This window comes from Gymnoscopelus microlampas, assembly GCF_963454915.1.
Source record: "Gymnoscopelus microlampas genome assembly, chromosome: 10".
NCBI classification, from domain to species: Eukaryota; Metazoa; Chordata; class Actinopteri; order Myctophiformes; family Myctophidae; genus Gymnoscopelus; species Gymnoscopelus microlampas.
This window is the reverse complement of record NC_139947.1, coordinates 21,527,428-21,547,286: the sequence shown is the minus strand read 5'-3', so window position 1 is coordinate 21,547,286 and position 19,859 is coordinate 21,527,428. Positions and strand designations below refer to the sequence as shown.

Here is a 19,859-nt window from a genome sequence, read left to right as displayed (position 1 = left end):
TCATCTTCTCTTTGGGTCTGCAAGTGAATCAAAAAACACCAGCGTTAAGAAACGTTCCCCTTTTCAGTGCTTTAGTTTTACTTAAACTTGTTTCACACAATTCCTCTTCTTGGGCCAGTAGGCTATAGTTCTCAAGTTCAATGTCTTTTTTTGTTTAAAGCTAAGTTACCAAGAAGATCACCTCAGCATGGGTTATTATAAAGTAAAGCCTATACTCACTGTATTTGCCGACTGTGTTGCAGCCCAGGGAGCTCATGGAACCAATCCTGTCCATCCTTCGGCCGAAACAGCCTGATGAAGAAGATCTCCTGGACGAGTCGTTTCGGACGCTCTTCAGGTTCTTGGCGGAGAGGAACTCCCTGATGGCGGCCTCGTCCAGTGTGGTTTGGAGCTGCTCTCGCTGCTGCTCCTCCTCGGCCTCTGCGTTCTCCTCGACATTGACGTTGTCGAGACCTCCTGCAGCGGGGACTCGCTCGGCCTCGTTCTGCTCGGGAATGGCCTCATCTAGTCGATGAAGAAGCTCCTGCAATTACAAGATCGAAGTGAGAACCTGTTGCTTAAAGTTTAACTTGTAGAATTTAAGTTTTAAAAGGCATCAAGCGGCTAGACACTTACCTTTAAGACGTCGATGTCACTATTGGTCAAGCCATTGGTGATGGGATACGCGCTAAAAAGCTGCATATTTAAGAGCATGAGGAGGCCATAAACAGGAATGTAGTTGAGCTGCATGTTGTAAGTGTTTCCCTTCTTCTTTCTGGTGCTGGGTGGTCTTTAGTTTCTTTGCTTCGTAGCTGTTTCTGTGCTTACCCCACATCACCAGGGTCTTTTATACTGGAGTTTGACATGCACAGTTATGCCAGGAATTGGAGTTGCATTCCTGACACCTGATTATGATAACGCTGGCTGTCGGAAATGACTCCTTTTAAAGCTTTGTCTCTTAGATTATGGGGCATAACTATGACATAGCCTTCGTCTATACTTTGTTTTAGAAACATACGTAGCCTACGTTTCCCATGTTGACGTTGAGTTACGAGAAGACGTGGCATCTTTAAAATGTGTTACTAAATTTGGCTGTGTATGAGGTGAAGTAATTGGCAAGCGTCCATTGTAGGCTGTGCCATATGCACGTACATCTAATAACTAGACCTAATACCCCTCCAACCTAAACAGGGGTCACTGTGTATCTGGGCCATCGAAACAAACGTGCGTAAAGGGGCCTTTACGCACGTGATCCTCACATCTTTTAAAATACATGTTTTTCAGTCAGACACACAAAACTCAACGTTGAGCCCTATAATAATAATAATGTCCTAAATGTGGGTGTTTTGGGAATGGAATTTTAACAATGTAGCCTCAAAATCCTCTTTTGTACCGCAGCCTTTAGTCCTTAAAGAGACATTTCTCCTATGGGAGACAAATGAAGAGAACCCTCCCCTTGATAGGTCTAATTTTCGCACCTGGGTTTTTTCAAACATTCCAAAGATTCACTGTAAAAAATCCTCAGCGTTCATTTATCCATGTGTAACTCTGAGAATGTACAAATGTAATATACTCTCAGAGTTAAAATAAAATAGCACGGAGGATTTGAATGTGAAACCTATTTGGTGTGCTTTATGACGTAAATATTGGGAACTATTTAACCTCGTTCCCTGTTTTATCTCAACAAGATAAAGATAAAGCCTGGAAAATAACAAAAGTTTAACTGGAAGTTTGATGTTGTCCCGCCTAACTGGAACTTCCTGTAGCTCTTCCTGTAGGCCTACTCTCGGTTAGACACTTTCAATTCAGTAGATGTCCAGCCTTTGAGAAATATATAGATGCTGTTGTGTCGTCATTGGAAGCTGACAGGGTGGACTAAACTTTTCCCTTCTCTTTTTCTTTTTTTAAAAGTTATCTTTGGTGCATTTTAAGCCATTTTCTCACAGAGATAGAGAGAGAGAGAGAGAGAGAGAGAGAGAGAGAGAGAGAGAGAGAGAGAGAGAGAGAGTGAGAGAGAGAGAGAGAGAGAGAGAGAGAGAGATCGGGAAATGTGGAGGGGAGTGACACAGCTAATGGCAATCCAGCCAAGATGTGAAATTGTAGGCTATACTGTACATGACTGTATTTGCTTCATAACCTGGAAAGATAAAGCTTTTGAAAATCAACATCATGCTTGTAAAATTGTGTTACAGCATGTAGAGGGAACACTTTTCCTTCACAGCATGTAGAGGGAACACTTTTCCTTTTATTTAGAATGACCACATTATCACACATATACCACATAAACTGGTTAGGTCTAATTGATTGAATATAGATCATAGCATGTATTTTGTGTAATTTAGTAATTCTCCCTAAATAATTCTCCCCAATCCATTTTAACTGAAAATATAGGCCTAATGGTTGCCATCCTGGCTTCAGTGTTATGTTGATAAATAATATTCTTTGCTTTTTGTCTAGCTCTGGTCCATAGCGTTAGAAGTTAAGGAGAACTCCTTCTAATGCTATGGACCAGAGCAACTTTTTGGGCAGAATACTCTTCTATTTGACATAGATAGACCAATATGTTGACAGTCGGTCCAAGACTATCAAAAGTTTCCTGTGAAATGAATCACCTCACTTCCAAGATAGACTACATGCGATATGTGCTTTGTGTGTCATTATACAACCGGTTGCACAGCCTACTAATAATACACGAAACAAATACTTTTAACAATTAGAGTAGGCTACCTGTATTTAACCTGGGCAAATATTATTTCGGTGTTGAAAGCTTATTTTGCCAACCAAAACGTGTGCGTAAAAGCCGTGCGCAAACATTTACGCACGTGTATCGTGTTTAACCACATGAACCTATAGTTCTGGGGGGGAACATTCAACAAAAATAGACTAGCCTACAAGCTCATACACGATGAACTATTGTGTAGCGAAAACATAGCATATAGAGCCCTTAGGAATCCGATCAAATAGGGTTCAAGTGGGCCAGCAATTGGGACTTGGGGCACGTTTGGTGCTTATGCATCTGTATAAAATAGGCACGACACCACTCAATTTTAATCATAAACTCATTGAAAACACGTGGCCCTGGTTCTGGTGTCTGACATTCTTCTAATGCGTGAGGGGGTTTTCCATTTTCAAAACAAATTAGATTAATGCTATTTCGTATGACCATTTGACATGCCGTTTTTGATAGGGAAGCTATTGCTGCAATAATTAGCCTATTATTATTATTTGTTTAGGGTATACAAAGACGTATGCAACTTGTAATTATTTTGTCTTCGATTTATTGGAAGCTGGTGTGTGTTAGGCTATACACCTCTGCTTCACGGTCACCCATCACACATATTGGCTCTATAAAAGAAAGTATGTCGCAGAGCAAAGTGCAGTGCACTGCATTGAGTGCATCCAAGTGACCCAACCCACTACATTTGAAAGATGATCGTTGTTGATTGTTTAGCTTATTATTCGGACTGACCGTATTAGCCCTTAAAACAGAGCCTTGTATTTATTAAGTTGGGGTAAGTGGGGAACAGAGCAGAGGCAATGTAGGCTATGCTATAGCCTACGCATTCAAGTTAATTTAGCCATTAACTCCGACTCCGAGAGTGTAGGCTACACATGTAACGGGTCCATTTGGTCAATTGACCAATATGACCTGCCTGACACAAAGAGGATATACATTTCAACCTGATAGGATTGTGCTATCAAATGCAATACTCGATTTTACTTTGAAAATCAGTGCATCAAAATTCATGAACACCAAGCGGTTTAATCAAAAGTCACATATTAGGCAAAATATTTTTTTTATTTTTTACTTCAACATATTCTATACACTTCTATGCCTTGCCTTGTCTACAAGAAATAAATTATAAATAAATAAATAAATACATACATACTTTACAATAATACCAAAAGCAGCCCGTGATTATTGTTCAGATGGATATCAGTTCTGAATAAAAAGAACCATAAAGAAATATGTCCAGAAGCAAACCACAGACACTAAAACAACCCCCACCAGTCACTGTACTGCCATTTGTAAACTCTCAGTTTAATGCTGTTTTAGTTTAGGTCAATGTAACGTCCTTTTCAGCGGAGTTCCAGAGTTGGGTAGCAGGCACCCCAGTTCATCCACAGCTCACACCTGTTGAGAACCATACACAACGGTCGGTTAGAACACTGTTTCCCAAAATGTTTATCTCTAGACCCAAAAGAGAAATCAGACGTTTTTTTTGGAATATCGGTAAAGGGAGGGGCCTGGGGGGACTATAGGAATTCGTCTTTATCGTTATTATTTAGGCTAGAAATTATTAGTAAACAGAAGAGAAAGAACAAATGGAACCGAATGGACCCTTATGGGTCCATTGTGGATCCCTATGGGTCCATTTGGTTCCATTTGTAGCTTATATCAATCAATCAATCAATCAATCAAAAACCGGTGATCAGAGGTTGATTGAATTTCGGTTTCCATGGTTACCTCTCAAAAGTTTAGCATCCCAGCCCGCTGAAGGAGCCGATCCTCTCTAAACGGACGCCGAAGCAGCTCCTCATGCCTCCCTTCTTGTAGCGGCTCCACGAGCGCTTGGACGTCCGCACCAGGTCCTTGAGGAGGCGGGCGAGGAGGCTTTCTTTCCCCGCCGCCAGCGCCGAGTTTGCGGCGTCGTCATCCACCTCCCACCGCTGGTGATGCTGCGGTCCCTCCGCCGCGGCGTCGAACACAGACTTGTTTTCCTCCGCGTTCAAGTTCTTCTTCCCCTGGTCCGCATCCATCATCATCCCCATCTCCTCCGAGGCGTAGAACGGCACGTTGTTGCTCTCATCTTCTTCCAGAAGCTGTTGCAAACTCTGGTAAATATATCAAGATTAAAGTAAAAGAAAAGGGAAATTAAATTTTGAGAATCAGTCCATAACAATTCATGAACACCAAGCGGTTTAATCAAGTCACATGCTCTGTTTGTATGCTATGTAGCCTACATAACATAAAAACTGTTAAATAAAGTTGTAAAAAATGGGGGGGATGCAAAATATATATATATATATTTTAACTTCAATCAATTCTATAACAATTCTATGCCTTGTCTTGTCTACAAGAAAGACTAATAAATAAATATATACATAGCCTACTTTACAATAACACCAAGAGCAACTCGTGATTATTGTTCAAATGGATATCATATAGTTCTGAATGAGAACCATAACAAAAAATGTCCAGAAGCAAAGCTAAAGTAAAGTAGGCAAATAATATTGCAAATATTTAAGACACAATAAAGCAATGCAAATGATGGCGCGCCGTCTCACCTGAAGGTCTGACAATGGTTTGGCTCCAGCTAGATTAAGTAATAAAAGCACAGGAAAACAGCAAACAGAGATATTTGAAATCATGTCTCTGTGTGGGTTTTTGTCGCGCTGCTCTCGGTCCGTCGGTGGAATGGACGCAACTTGTCGCTCCTTCTTCTAAGTGCTCTTTTTGGACTCTTGAGCGTCACCAGGTGCGGTTTTATACACGCACACCTGACCTGGTGTCGTCAGGAGGCTCCGAGGAGAAGACTAACGGAGCGTGACTAATGTGGAGAGACCGTGGGTGGAAGTAAAGTGGAGTTAATTAATTCCACTCAAAGCTCCACCTCAATTGACATATGCTTTGATGCCATGACGCCAAGAGAGGAGAGGGCTATTAGATAAATAGATAGACCCAATTACACCCAGGAGCGAGTGAATTGACACAATACACTGTAAAGCAGTGGTTCTGGTTCTCAAACTTTTTTTTAATTTAAGGACCCCCAGTTTGTTGTGCATTAGGGGCACGGACCCCCAGAGTTACAGACCTGTAAGGGTCCATTTGTTTCCCAACTACATCTTGCTGGGGACTTAGGGATCATGAGGCCCTATAGGCGAACCCTATAAGGCCCCTGGCTGCGGCTCACACACAGGGCATGAGAGGCCATAGTTTAGAGCACTGTTTCCCAAACAGTGGGTCGGGACCATTTTTAAGGGTCGCAAGTAAATACCCCTTTATTTCCCCCGCTGGGAACAACCTCAATGTCCCCTGGGGGTCCTCCTCAGACCCCACTTTGAGAACCACAGCGTAAAGTACTCGGTGTTATTTTATTTGGCTACTGGTCCTTGTTTGTATGTTGACTGGTCTGGGGCGCATCTTCCCTGCCACCAACGTCATTTTAGTTAACTTTGTTTATATTTGATAGGAATTTGTAACTATCTCTTTGAAGAAGTCAAATGTGAGAGGTCTCACTGACCCACTGCCTGCTTTGATGTTGCACACTGATTCTGCACCTTACTTTGCACTGTCATTGTTTACAGCTCCAAAAGGAAAGGCTTAAAAGACAATTCAGTGACACAGTATCATGCATGGTAATGACACAAGTCTACCACTAGGCTACTGTAACATTAAAGTATTATTACCATTGTCAATGGTGATGCTTATTGCAAACACTCATTTAGGAAATACTGATATGCCTATTCGGTGTGCCAAGAAGACAGCTGCCCCAGCCCCATAGTTAAACCTACACAAAATGTACGTACATTTTTATGCCTTTTGCATGCATTTCATAAAATGTACTGCAATAGCCTGCTGTTGTGGTGTTCTATGGAGATGAATGCAAATTATGTTATAGCTATATGGGCTTTGTTCTTGTCAACTGCTTCAGGCAGTGACACTAGGTTACATAACACTACACTAGGTTAAAGGGTTGAAAGTTCAAGGTTCTTTACTTCCGTAACACACACTCTGCGTACAGCGGAGCAAAATATTAGAGATTACTGAGCTAAACAACTGATTTAGTGAAGTTTAAAAAAATAATCCCCTAACGTCTGTGCATATGTCAAATTTTGTCCAAAATGGTTTATTCTTTCTGTGGAAGGATCCCCATGCCATGCTCCCACTCTAGTTGTGCATCCCCACCTTGAATTGTGGCTTGCATGATGCCGGTTTCCACAATATCTATGCCATATTTCCATATCTTAATTTTTTTAATCGTTCAAATGCCTGACAGATGTAGATCCTAATAATGTTTCTCACAGTCTTTCGTACACAGAGGTTTAATATAGATTGGTCGTCTGACGTCAGACTAGCCTATATTTCCTCTCTCGTGCTAAAAGTTCCGCGACCTCTGTTCAGGTCCAGCAAGCTTCGTCGTTTAGATGATGAGGCCCTGATGTTCTAATTAGAGTCTTTAATGAAGGGGAACTGACGGCAGGGCAGCTCACACATTCTTCATCCCCATGTGACAGTTCGGTGGTATGAAAGGTCACGTGATGTAACCGGCCGTTTAGTAGCTCAGAAATAAATGTAGAAGGTAATTGGAATGATTGTAACATGTCGGAATAGTTACATGATTACAAAAGATCAATGGAGGTGGAACTGGAGCGTGGAGTGAAGCCAATAAAAAGTCCAGCAGTGACCCTCATGCTAGCCTCTGTGCTAAGTTAGGAATTATAGCTCTGGAACAGGCCACATCCTTTTTTTTATTTAGCCTACTACAAGTGAGAACGCAAGCAATAGGAGAGAAAACAACTGAATTTAACTTAATACCTAAAGGGCCACGTCCATATAGTAGTAGCTAGTACTGTAGCAGTAGTAGTAGTAGTAGCTGTTGTCATATGAAAGTACAGCAAAGTCAAGTTCAAAGAACTCGTCTAGCCAGGAAGAAAAGTTCTCTGCTCCCTGCTGCCCACAAGGCAGAGTCAATTTGGCATGAAAGCCCATTGAGACGAGAAGCTGGCGAAACGTCAATTAGTCTGTCTCCACCTCTACGCTGTTCGCTCAGCTCAGCACAGGGCTAATCACTCATCATTTGCCCTCTGGACCTCTTCTGTTGGAGTTAGTCACTCTTCTGGGTGAGTGGGGGTTGGTAAATATGATCAAGTCAATGTATGAAAATAAGCACACATAAGAGGAGCCCAGAGATGGAGTAGTGATTAGGGCCCCTGTCTCTGGAACATCACGTATCTGACCAAGGATATCCTGCCTCACATTCTCTCCTTCACCTCACATAATGTTGTCTGTCCCCTGGCCTTCCTGCTTTTTGTATCTGTTAGGGAAGAAATATTATAGGCAATGGAGAGGTCATTCTCATTTAAAGGACCATACTGTACGTGTCATTGTTTATTCACAGGCTCATCCATATTCTACATAAATACTATTTTCCTGTTAATGGTTTCAGTATTTTGATTCCAAGTCGATAACATTTCTGACTTGTCTAGGGGTTCGAATCCACCGCAGTGCATCCGGCTTTGTTGAGCATCTATATGAACAATTATACAAAATTGGCCTGTGTTCGAGGGAGGGAAGCCGGGCGGGGAGGGTGATATTTGTCATGGCACGTATTCCTATACGGGCTAGGGCGGCACATGTCAGCGGGTAGTGTTGGATGGGAGGAGTAGGATGGAGGCTCCATGTCCTCCTGTGTGGGCTCCTCACTGGCAGGTGACTCAATAGGATACATACATAAAGATAATGGGCTAAAAATGACAGACATCACAAAAACATAACACAGTAATCAGGAACATGACAGCAAGTGAATTGATTTCATGTATAGATGAACAATGTGTCTTTGAGCCCATCTACACACCTCACCCAAAGTAGCCCAAGGTTTCTTGATTTGGTTGCTGGCCGGTGTGGCTCTTTTAGAAAAGAGCAAAAGTTCTTGATAATGTTTGACAAAAGCTTGAGTTTGGAGATTTTCTTCACCACTATGACTACTTACTACTGCGGGTGCTGCTGTGGTATGACACACAGTAAAAATATGCTTCGTGACAACACTCAGGATGACAACAACTATATCGCGTTTATGACACATTCGTTGATACTTCGACCCAAACCCTTGTTCTCCAACACTTCCGACATGATGCGCAGCAATATGTAGAGAATGTGACACCCGATAAGCACTGGGACAGAGAGACGGACAGTCAGTCACAGATGTTCCCAACTAAGTCGTTCTGTCAGCACTGTATCCTGCACTTCCTCCCCACGGTAGATTAGCTTATCACCAACACAATGCTGAAACGGAACAACAGTACCACGCTATCCTCGGTTCACTGTCTGCCCAAGCACAACCTCACAATGCCCTCTATGTGAGACATAAAACACTAGTTTAAAGCATTTGTCTCAGAGTTTAAATAATTCCTTCCAAAGATCACGAATAATTGCTTTCTGACTGGACCAAAGTTATTGTAGAAGTTAGTTGTCACTGACTATTATTCATAATTCATGGACAAGATTAGCATACAACAGTATTTGAGGAATTTTCTGACCTCAGTATGAAGTAATGATCCAAAGTATGCAAGTCTTGAGTGACCTATTCTATTATGAAGTTTCTTTCTGTCTGTCTGTCTGTCTGTCTGTCTGTCTTTCTTTCTTTCTTCCTCCAGTTTGCAGCACATTCTGTTTTTTGTTTTTTTTTACATTTAGCAAATCATTAACCACTTTGCCAAAAATAGCTCTTGACTTGTTTTTTCTAGAAACAATTAGGCAAGCCTTTTGTTAAATTGTTAACCTGACAGCATAGACAGGATATTTGAAAGACAGCAGGGCCAAGGATATTTATGGAAAGCAAACAACTGTGTATTTATTCACTTGTACTCTTAATCATTAATTTCCTACTGACAAATACTGCATTTGACTCACTGGTCTTACAGATGTCATGAACAAGGTCTTAAAGGTTAATATGAGAAAGCCAGTGATGTAATACACTCGTGGCTCTTCTTATTTGTTCTATTTTATACAATAGTTTGTTAGAGAGGCAGTCCTCAGGGCATGGCCACACATGTGCAAATCAAATATTCATCTCTCATTCACTTTCATACTATGCAAGGAAAGGGGCAAAAAACATTTGCTTTCAGTGGCAAAGCAAATTAGCATTTCCTGCTTTCAAGTGGAGTTACATTTTGATGAACTTTGTCCAAGCCTCAACCAATATCAAAGAAGTGTGTGTGGTTGACCACACTCAAATGGACGTCAAAGGAGCAATTTATTGAATACAATCACATCCTGCACTGTGCATTGATTGAATACTAATCCTGCATCCGGCACTGCCCACATTCAGCAGGACAAGATACAAGTTTTGCATTGGCAGGTGATGGTCACCCGCCTGCATTCATACACGTATGACTGTGCCCGACTAGATGAGCAAGTAAGCAACATAATATAAATAATAATAATAATAATAATAATAATAATATAGAATAATATAATATAGAAATTTACTGAAAGCCTTTGTGGGGTATTCTATATTATTATTATTATTGTCTCCGCCAGCAGACTTGTGTTGTGAATGTTGGGAATGTTCTACTTCTTATGTTCTAATTCTTACAAAAAATAGAACATGTTACTGTGTCATAGACGGATAGGACACAAGTGTCCTATCCGTCTGTATAAGTGTCCTATCCGTCCTGTCTGTATAAGTGTCCTATCCGTCCTGTCTGTATAAGTGTCCTATCCGTCCTGTCTGTATAAGTGTCCTATCCGTCCTGTCTGTATAAGTGTCCTATCCGTCCTGTCTATGTAAGTGTCCTATGCAAGTGTCCTATCTGTCCTGTCTGTGTAAGTGTCCTATCCAATTGTTACAGTATCACTAGCCAATCAGATCACACTATTTCACCGTATTGTCACGTGTCACGTGAGGCTTGACCAATGTTAGCTTGACATGTGGAAAGTGAAAACAATGTCTCCTGGCGGAGACAATAATAATAATAATATAGAATACCCCACATAGGCTTTCAGTAAATGTACAGAACATTTTTCACACATATATGTATATATATGTTAAAAGATATATCATATAATTCTCTTGGCATCAATAAAGTATTCAATCCTAGTCTGGGGGACGCTTGCATTGATCTTATAATGGAATGGCATTTGGAGGTCAGAGGAGAGGATAGTTGAGATAGCATCCTCTGGGGCGTGTTGGAGGATCAGCAGACTAGTTTACTGGCGGCATCGTGGATTTGAATGCAGCTCCTGACCTTTGCTGCACATTAACCTCTCTCTGCATAATGTCAAGCTGAACCGAAGTGCCTTCAAAAATCAACGTGAGCTGAGGGAGAAGAGGGTGCTCGCATATGGGTATAACATATGCACAGATCAGATACATGTACATCATGACATGGGCTGAATCTGGCTCATGACTTGTTTTGCACATTGTCTTGTCCCTTCTGTAAAACACAGCTAGCTTAATGATCACCAAAATGAAAGAGAATCCCTTCCAATTGGGTGTGCGGGTGGAGAAGGGGTAACGTTCCTGCCCATCGCCATTGGGAGATAGGGGATCTATTCCTTCACAGTGTTGCTTAGCCAGGAGCTCCAATGAACACAATTAGCTGTGTTCGCATGGCAGCAGGGCAGGTGATCTTTGTCATTGCACTAGCGACTCTCACAGGTTAGCCGGGACACCTCTTCAGCAGGGAGTGGAACTGTGAAGGATAGAATGTTCTGTACTGACTTTGCTGACCCATGGCCTTTCCTCCAGTCCTAGTCTTGTTAACCACATGAAACCTAGCATCCCTAATCGGGCGAGAACATTCGGCCAGAAATAGCAGATCTACAAGCTTGTGACGCATTGTGAGCTTGTAGATCAGTTATTTAAGGAAAATACATTTGTTGGTTTAGACTCTAAACCAACAAATGTATTTTCCTTAAATAACTGATGAGAGGGAAAAAAGGACATGGGGCCCTGAGGGTATATGGGTTTAAGTGAGTAATTCAGGCCTTGTGCTTGCCATAACTCACTCTAACCTAAACTCACACTAACCTAAATGATATCTAGTTATTTTTCTGGTCTTGGTATGGTAGTGCAAAAAAAAATAATAGACAAGGGACTACAGAGCTATTTCTGTTGCAATATCAAATAAACAAATACAAATACAAAGAACTGAATTGGACTGGGTGTAAATTATCACTGTGTCACAAGTTTAATATTTTCCAAAGGCTGTTGCTGAACGTACAGGTTCTGCTTGATTTTGTTCTGCGTTGTTCTGCATTGTTCTTCTCTACGTCACACTATTGCCAGAATAGCCTACTGGAGCAGGTGGGGGTTAAGTGCGTTACTCAATCGTTACTCATCCATGTTCCAGGTGACCCAGAAATTAACCTGCTAACACTGTCCTCCACACTGTCATTAGTGTTTGTATTTGTAACACTTTATTTTTTATTTATTTACGAGACAATACAGTGCAGAGAGACAGGATATCGTCGCTGTCGGGTGGATACAGCGGACACTTTTCAGGAAATGGAAACGTAGTTACTATTTATTCACAAGCTCTTGTTAATACTTTTTATTCATATAATATTTATAAAACCCACAGACACACTTGACCACTTTCACCTTCACATCCCTTTTTTTTCTTTAAAAAAACAAACAAAAATAGTCGATCTACAAGCTCACAACGTGGCTCATTGCGACGCATTGTGAGCTTGTATATCTGCTATTTTTGCTACATTTGTGTGACACTGTAGTACTACGAATTATAGGGCATTAATTTACGAAAAAACATGAAAAGTTGGAGATACAAGGTTTCTGCCCGACGGCAGCGATATCCAGCTGCCCTCTCGCTGTTCCTGCTCCAAATGGAGCTTGGCTGGACCCCAGCAGCATTACATCATGCCCCCCCCCCCGTCCTCGTGGAAGGACTAGCATACCCACGATCTAAATGTGACCTCTCTAGTGTCACCTTTAGAGAGATAAGGCTATTTTCGTATGTCAGGGACCTGGTTGCATATATTTAGTCTTAGTTCATGCTATTTTTAAAACGGTGCTCCAAAATAATTCTACTAAGGGATTTGTCACTAAAATACTAAATACTATATACTATTTTTATTATGAGACATGGGTAATCTGCAACTTACTGTACAAACACACATATTTTTATGTGCTCACGCACACACGCACGTGCACACACACACACACACACACACACACACACACACACACACACACACACACACACACACACACACACACACACACACACACACACACACACACGTACACACACACACACACACACACACACACACACACACACACACACACACACACACACACACACACACACACACACACACACACACACACACACACACACACACACACACACACACACACACACACACACACACACACACCACACGCTCTCTCTCTCTCTCTCTCTCTCTCTCTCTCTCTCTCAAACACTCACATTCCCACGTGGGGTTTGCATAAGGCTATCTACTCTGAAGTCTTTCCAAACGAGGTCCATATCGATGTCACATTGAGTCCCTGTAACATGTCCTAATTAAGAGCCTGTTAAGTGAAAGCTTCCATATAGTGTCTACGGTCTTAATGATTCCTCATCAGCATGAGCTGATTTCACTGCACCTTCGGTCTACAGCCCACTGCCTTGAACTTGAAATGCCCTTTGTGCATTTACATCTCTGATTTTGCCACCTGTAATTAGTGACATCTATGCTCCATTACCTGGAGTCGTGGACCTGATTGTGTCTATTTGCTGTTGAGGGGGTCACGGAGAAAACGGAGAGCAGTCAGTACTTAGTACTTATCAACTGTACAAAATGGATTGGATTGTGAAATCTTAAATCTGGATATTATGAAGACAAAACTATGTGTTTATTTTTGTCATTCTCATTTTCTCTCCAATGATTGGAGAGAATCTAGTCCAATCTAGTCATTGCCAATCTCCCCCATAGGGTACCATGTGCCTCCTCCAATACACATCGAGACACCAGACGCTTCTTGACACCTGACAGCAAGGAGTTTCACCAAAAAAGCTCACGCTTAAGCTCCACCCTTTCGCCGCGATTAGTACCAAAAGTACCATAACCAACCCCAGAGGAGTAGCTAAAAAAGGTCAGGGTACTGTGTCCCAGTGTAGTTTAGTTGGTAGTGGAGAGGGTGAAAAGAATGTGTCATGCCATCCTGTACCATACCGTGCAGGTGATGTGGAGAAGTGGCATTGGAGTACCAGGTCAAACTGGAGGCAGTGATGAGTGGAATCGAAGCCAGTGGATGGGCCTGTGTTATCAAATAAGAGAGATCATACCATGTACCGTAGGCAACAAATAGATCAAATTACTGTATGTGCAGGAGACCATGTAGCCTAATATCTGTTGTTGGCTTTCCATTGTTGTCTATGGCATAAGCCCGTATGACAGCATTGCACGCCGAATATAGCAGATCTACAAGCTCACAACAGATATAGAGATGTGAAAATCAAGTCCAAAGTGTTCCGTTTTGTAATTATAGCAACCGAAATTCAAAACAGCTTTCAGTGCACAACTGAACTCAAAATGTGCCTTTCAGATACATACACCCCACTATTGCGTAAATTCAAGACCTACTCTCGGTGTCATTAAAAGCTCTTTAGTGACCCCCACCTGCCTCCACCAGCTTGCTGTGGCGCCCTGACAGATATCAAATGCATTACCCCAGGCCGCAGCGACCCCCTGCCACCACTAATGCACCAGCAAGAACGTTAAAGGGTCATTTATACTTAGTTGCACACCATGTAGCATGCCAAAGAATAGCCGATCTACAAGCTTGTGGAAAGTTTGACCACCCAAAATGAAACTCCTGGCTACGCTACTGCTTGTAGATCGGCTATTTTCAACACGTGACACAGTCCGCAACCTAGTATAAATCAGGCACGGAGGAAAGGATAGAAACACTGCGTCCGCTTAGACACCATATTCTTTTCAGATCATTTTTCTAAGTGCCATTCCGCTCTTGGCAGGGACGGCCGGTCACACTCGTTCGTAGCCTACCCCACGTTGGTAAAGGTGGAACACCAATGTGACTCCAACAAGTCCCTGGGAAAACATTTGCGTATGTCTAGGGCAACTCGGGCACCTTCCACACTTGAGTAATTAGCTCTCAATTTAAGTGTTCATAAAAAAAGTTAGGTCGCTATATCCCCACTTACTCACGGGCTGTTATTTCGATGTCAACCCCTTGTGTATGTTGTGTGTCTGTGTGGTTTGTGTTGGTCTGTACTACAGCAGGTTATTTTGCACCGCTTAACCAACTGCTCATAGCCAGTAGGAATAGGCATGGCTGAATAAGGCCCATTGTGTCCTTGGAAGCGCCTGTGTCGCCTGAAATCATGTGAATTTTCTTCACGTTTCGTCATTAGAAATTATTAGAAAGATTGAAACTTCCTATAATTTACAAACAAACTCTCTGAATTTCCAAGTAGTTTGACCTCTTGAGAGAAAAATCTCAACTGTCAACTCAGGGAAAAAGGATAATTGTATGACAATACAGGAAGGAATGATTTGACTCAGAGGCACAGCAGAGGTCTGCAGTGCCTCAAGATAAGATGGCTCATGATGAGAGAGAGACAGGATAGCCCCCTTATTAAGATTTCTTTATTTGTCATATCCGTCTGCAAGCATAAGAAAATTCATTCTTTATCATCGACCACACAGAGAGAGAGAGAGGGTCAGGATAGCACCCTTTTGTCTATAAAGTTAGCTTTCTTAAGCACTTTTAAAATGTTCAAGAATAGCAAAAATACCAGTCACATTGCGACACGTTGTGAGCTTGTAGATCTCCTATTTTCACTATTTGTCATACGCAAGTATAGGGGCATAAACCCCTAGTCTGATTAAAAACATGCCAGACCAGTACAGCAATACATTTGCACTTTTGCAGCTAATAACATTTATAATGAGTGTGTTACATTTAGGTGTGCCCAGAGCCATGGATGTGCCAATGTGCAAGCATACACAGTAGTCAACAGTATTGTAAATGCATGCATATTGGCAGCTAAATCTACCACACCCATTGTTAATTTGATTAGCTGCAGCTGTGTTGCTTAAATCATATATAGTGTACTATAAGGTCAGTCTAATGATACGGTCTCACATCTGCAATAGAAGTATTGTAGACAACGCATGCCAAGGCGCCAAATGTGGCAATTTCCCATGTTGTCTGGCGTGTTGTGGGCAGTGGCATTTTCTTCTGTACAGTTTGATTGACCTATGTTGGAGTGGGTGGCTCAGTGAAAGAAAACTACAAGCGAAATGCTTGCCAAGTGGTGTCAACCAGCGCTTCTTTCCTATTGGCTGACGCCTAGTCAAAGTTCACCAATGTTGAACTCCATGCTTCAGAACTGTTCATCGCGACATGTCAAAACGCCCCAACCGGATGCTCCAACTCCTTCTCCCATAGAATGGAAGTGAACTGTGAACGGGAAGCTGATGCTTCTGAAGCGTAGGAGAGACTGTGCCATCATTTTGTCACGTTTTACCCTGCTGTCGTTTTTAACCTGAACTGGAAAACAAACTACACAATCAACCGAGGGCTTCATCTCCCTTTAAGTGGTAAGTATTTACCACAGAGAGAGAGAGAGAGAGAGAGAGAGAGAGAGAGAGAGAGAGAGAGAGATAGAGAGAGAGTGGTTCGAAGTAAAATGGTTTCAAGGTAAAGGTGAGACAAAAGACAGCAGGCAGTTAGGGAGACAGTGAGCTCGCATCCCTAATCAGTACAGCGGTGCGCTGTCCTCCCCCACTCCCTGTGACAGTATTATCTTCGGAGCTGGTATGCAACACAAGAGTCATTTCCGCTAATGATCCCAGCCGCCTGCCGCACCTCAGGACAAGTGAGTGTGGCTGACATGGGCAACTCATCCCCCCTCTTGAGAGAGGAGGGACGCAAGAGGAAAGAGACAGAGAGAGGAAAGGGGAGAGATGGGGAGGAGGGGTTGTAAGAAGACAGCATGGGGATGTAAGAAGACAGGGGGGGATTGGGGAGCAGGGGGCTGTTGGAGGTTAATGTCTAATTTACGCTTCATCGTACCATGTGTGCCGAATATAGCAGATCTACAAGCCCAGAACGTGTCACAGATGTGAAGCGTTCTGGGCTTGTATATCGGCTATGTTCGGCGCGCAGCGCTGTCATACGACAAAGTATAAATGGGCCGTAAAGCGTTTGCAGTAATGGTAACAGTTATCACTTATAATGACACAGAAATTAGGTCCTTGGGCCAGTGGAATTCTGGGTGCCATGACAACGTAAGCTAATGCACTGGACACCTAGTAGGCTATCCATTAAATAAAATCAAATGTAAACCACAGCATCTGGACACCCGGGGGCCACTTGAATCTTTCGAACGTATTTGTTAACTCATTCAGTGCCGCTCCCTCCCTGGAGCATTGTCGTGCTGCTTGTGTCTATTCTCATGCCAGACCACTGAACAGTGTTAGTGTCAAGTTTGGTGCAGATTGGAGCAACCGTGCACCTCTGGCCTCTGATTTGACCCCTGGGGGCCTCACATGGCCCCTGGTGTGACTATTCTCATGCCAGACCACCTGAACAGTGTTTGTGGCAAGTTTGGTCCACCTGTGCATATTGGAGCAAATGGTGCACCTGTGGCCCCTGGTGTGGCTATTTTCATGGCAGACCCTGAACAGTGTTTGTGGCCAGTTTGGTTCGGATCGGAGCGACGGTGCGGCTCGCAAGTGCAGATGTTGTTTGTGACGTCCACCGTCAACCCACCGTCAACCCACCCTCTAGGCAATTTTAATATAGGATAACATAGTCAAGCCACGTACAGTATAATACTATTTCCTTATGTATCCAGGGGTGTTCCGTTCAAAATGGAGCTGATTCACTTACACAATCTCATGGTTCACGGCAGGCTAATAATCATTTCTGAACATGAGCGTCTCATCCCCAAAGCTACAAGTAACAGAACCAAAGATTTGGATATTATAATGTCATATCTGGAGCTTGTCAAGAGAGAAGAATGATTACTCATGATGAACTCATAGAATATCTCGCCATTTACAGCATAACTTACTTTTGGTTTAGAATTGTGCTGTTGATTATGAAACCGAAAATGATATGTTTCAATACAAAGTAAAGTACCAAGCATAAGCATTTTTAAAGTGAGCTTCTGTGATATTCACCCTTAATAAGTGAACCAGTCAGAACTCATACCGTTTACAGGATAGACAACAGCAATTCTCTCTAGGTCGTCCTCAGACGAGCCCTCCATCGTCGCATCCAGTTCCAGTCAATTGGAAGTAATGAAACAAAGAAAATGAGCAGACAAAATTTGATCTGGAACACTATAAAACTAAATCTGAGAAATGATCTTTGTGGGGTTTTCTCTCCTCATTGGATCATCCTGACCTGAAAATGTATTTTCTGTTTACTAAAGAGCTGGAGAGACGGGGAGGCCCCCCTGTTACTGAACAAACACTCTATACAGCAATGAACGAAAACATTCCAGAAAAACATAATTTTCACCACTATTTAACTTCCTTAGTTGAGAACAAATGAATGAAAACAAAAATTCTCAATCCATGTGTTCTGTAGGTAAAAGGGACGCAGACACTTTTGGACGTCACATACTGCGTGGGTTTATTACGTAGTTACATTTTTGAGGACACTTGACAAGTCACCGTGAACCCCACCACTAGGCAGCTTTGCACACATTACACTGAAGTATCCCACTACAATATGGAGTGGAGGCACGCACACACACCTCTAATTAAACTAACACCCCCACAAACAATAAACAGACAACGTGCACAATCATTTAATGGAGAGCATCACTGAGGTGCAGAGAGGTTGGTTGATAGGATGTGTTCCTACTGAAATGGTATGACACTAATAGGGCTGCAACTATTGATTATTTTATTATTATAAGAAATGATTATGTTGACAACTTTTTTTTTATGAATCGAGTAACCATTTCATGTGTATTTCAATGTGTGTGTGTGTGTGTGTGTGTGTGTGTGTGTGTGTGTGTGTGCGTGCGTACGTGCGTGCGTGCGCGTGCGTGCGTCATTCCTTTAGATTCGTAGCATGTTTTATAGATTGAGCATGACCCTCCACTATTTTATAGCTTACTCGCACCCCACCTCCTCCAATACACTTACACATATACGTACATACATAAGCTTAAGGATTCTTATTTTCAAACCCAGGCTCTCTGTGGACAACACACACAAGTTTAGGTAGTCTGCATAGGGATAGAGAACATGTGGCTACTAGAAATCATGTTGGGTTAAGCCTGTTTTGTACTTAGGTGTGCGTCCTGTACTGAAAATAGCTGATCTACAACATTGTAGATCAGCTAAAGAATATCAAGCCCTTTTCAATGACACAAAAAGAGAGATGGACAAGCTGGAAACACTGGTGACTTGGAAGAAGAATAAAAACACCACATGAGTTAAAGGTCATGTGGGTCACAGTTACAGAATTTATGAAAACATAAGCCATGGACAGTGGTGTAAAGTAAGTACATTTACTCAAGTACTGTACTTAAGTACAATTTTGAGGTACTTTTACTTCACTGGAGTATTTCCAAATTTCTGTATTTTTACTTCTACTCCACTACATCTCAGAGGCAAATATTATACTTTTACTCCACTACAATTATTTGACAACTTTAGATACTAGTTACTTTATAGATTTGTATTATTTCAAAACATACATTAACTACTTCAGCTCTGTATACATTTCAGCCATTTGAAAATAGCCAATCTGTCAGCTCACAATGCGTTGCGACGCATTGTGAGCTTGTAGATCAGCTATTTTCAAAAGATTTTTAAATATACATTTGAAATGGGACAGTCCACATAATGAGTACTTTCTACTTTTGTACTTTTACTCAAGTACATTTTGATTACCGGAATTGTACTTTTACGATTCAGTATTGGTACTTTTAAAACACTTTTTCCACCACTGGCCATGGATGTGTGAATATCATTTGCATCTTGTGTGCGTGTGTGCGTGTGTGTGTGTGTGTGTGTGTGTGTGTGTGTGTGTGTGTGTGTGTGTGTGCGTGCGTGCGTGTGTGCGTGCGTGCGTGTGCGTGCGCGTGCGTGCGTGTGTGAGGTATTACTCCTCTGTATTTATTTGTAACCA

At 42.1% G+C, this 19,859-nt stretch overlaps 2 protein-coding genes across 2 annotated transcripts; both read right to left on the bottom strand.

Moving 5' to 3' along the window:
* Nucleotides 1-729, bottom strand: nppb (natriuretic peptide B; the record flags this gene model as incomplete). Its single annotated transcript, XM_084070019.1, has 3 exons — nucleotides 1-17; nucleotides 220-523; nucleotides 616-729. 3 exons carry the CDS (start codon nucleotides 727-729, stop codon nucleotides 1-3), a joined length of 435 nt encoding a protein of 144 aa, XP_083926145.1.
* A 3,729-nt stretch (nucleotides 730-4,458) lies between these two features.
* Nucleotides 4,459-17,979, bottom strand: nppal (natriuretic peptide A-like; the record flags this gene model as incomplete). Its single annotated transcript, XM_084070018.1, has 4 exons — nucleotides 4,459-4,815; nucleotides 5,269-5,297; nucleotides 13,675-13,722; nucleotides 17,922-17,979. The coding sequence occupies 4 exons, from the start codon at nucleotides 17,977-17,979 to the stop codon at nucleotides 4,459-4,461; spliced, it is 492 nt and encodes a 163-aa protein (XP_083926144.1).
* Nucleotides 17,980-19,859: the final 1,880 nt, after the last annotated feature.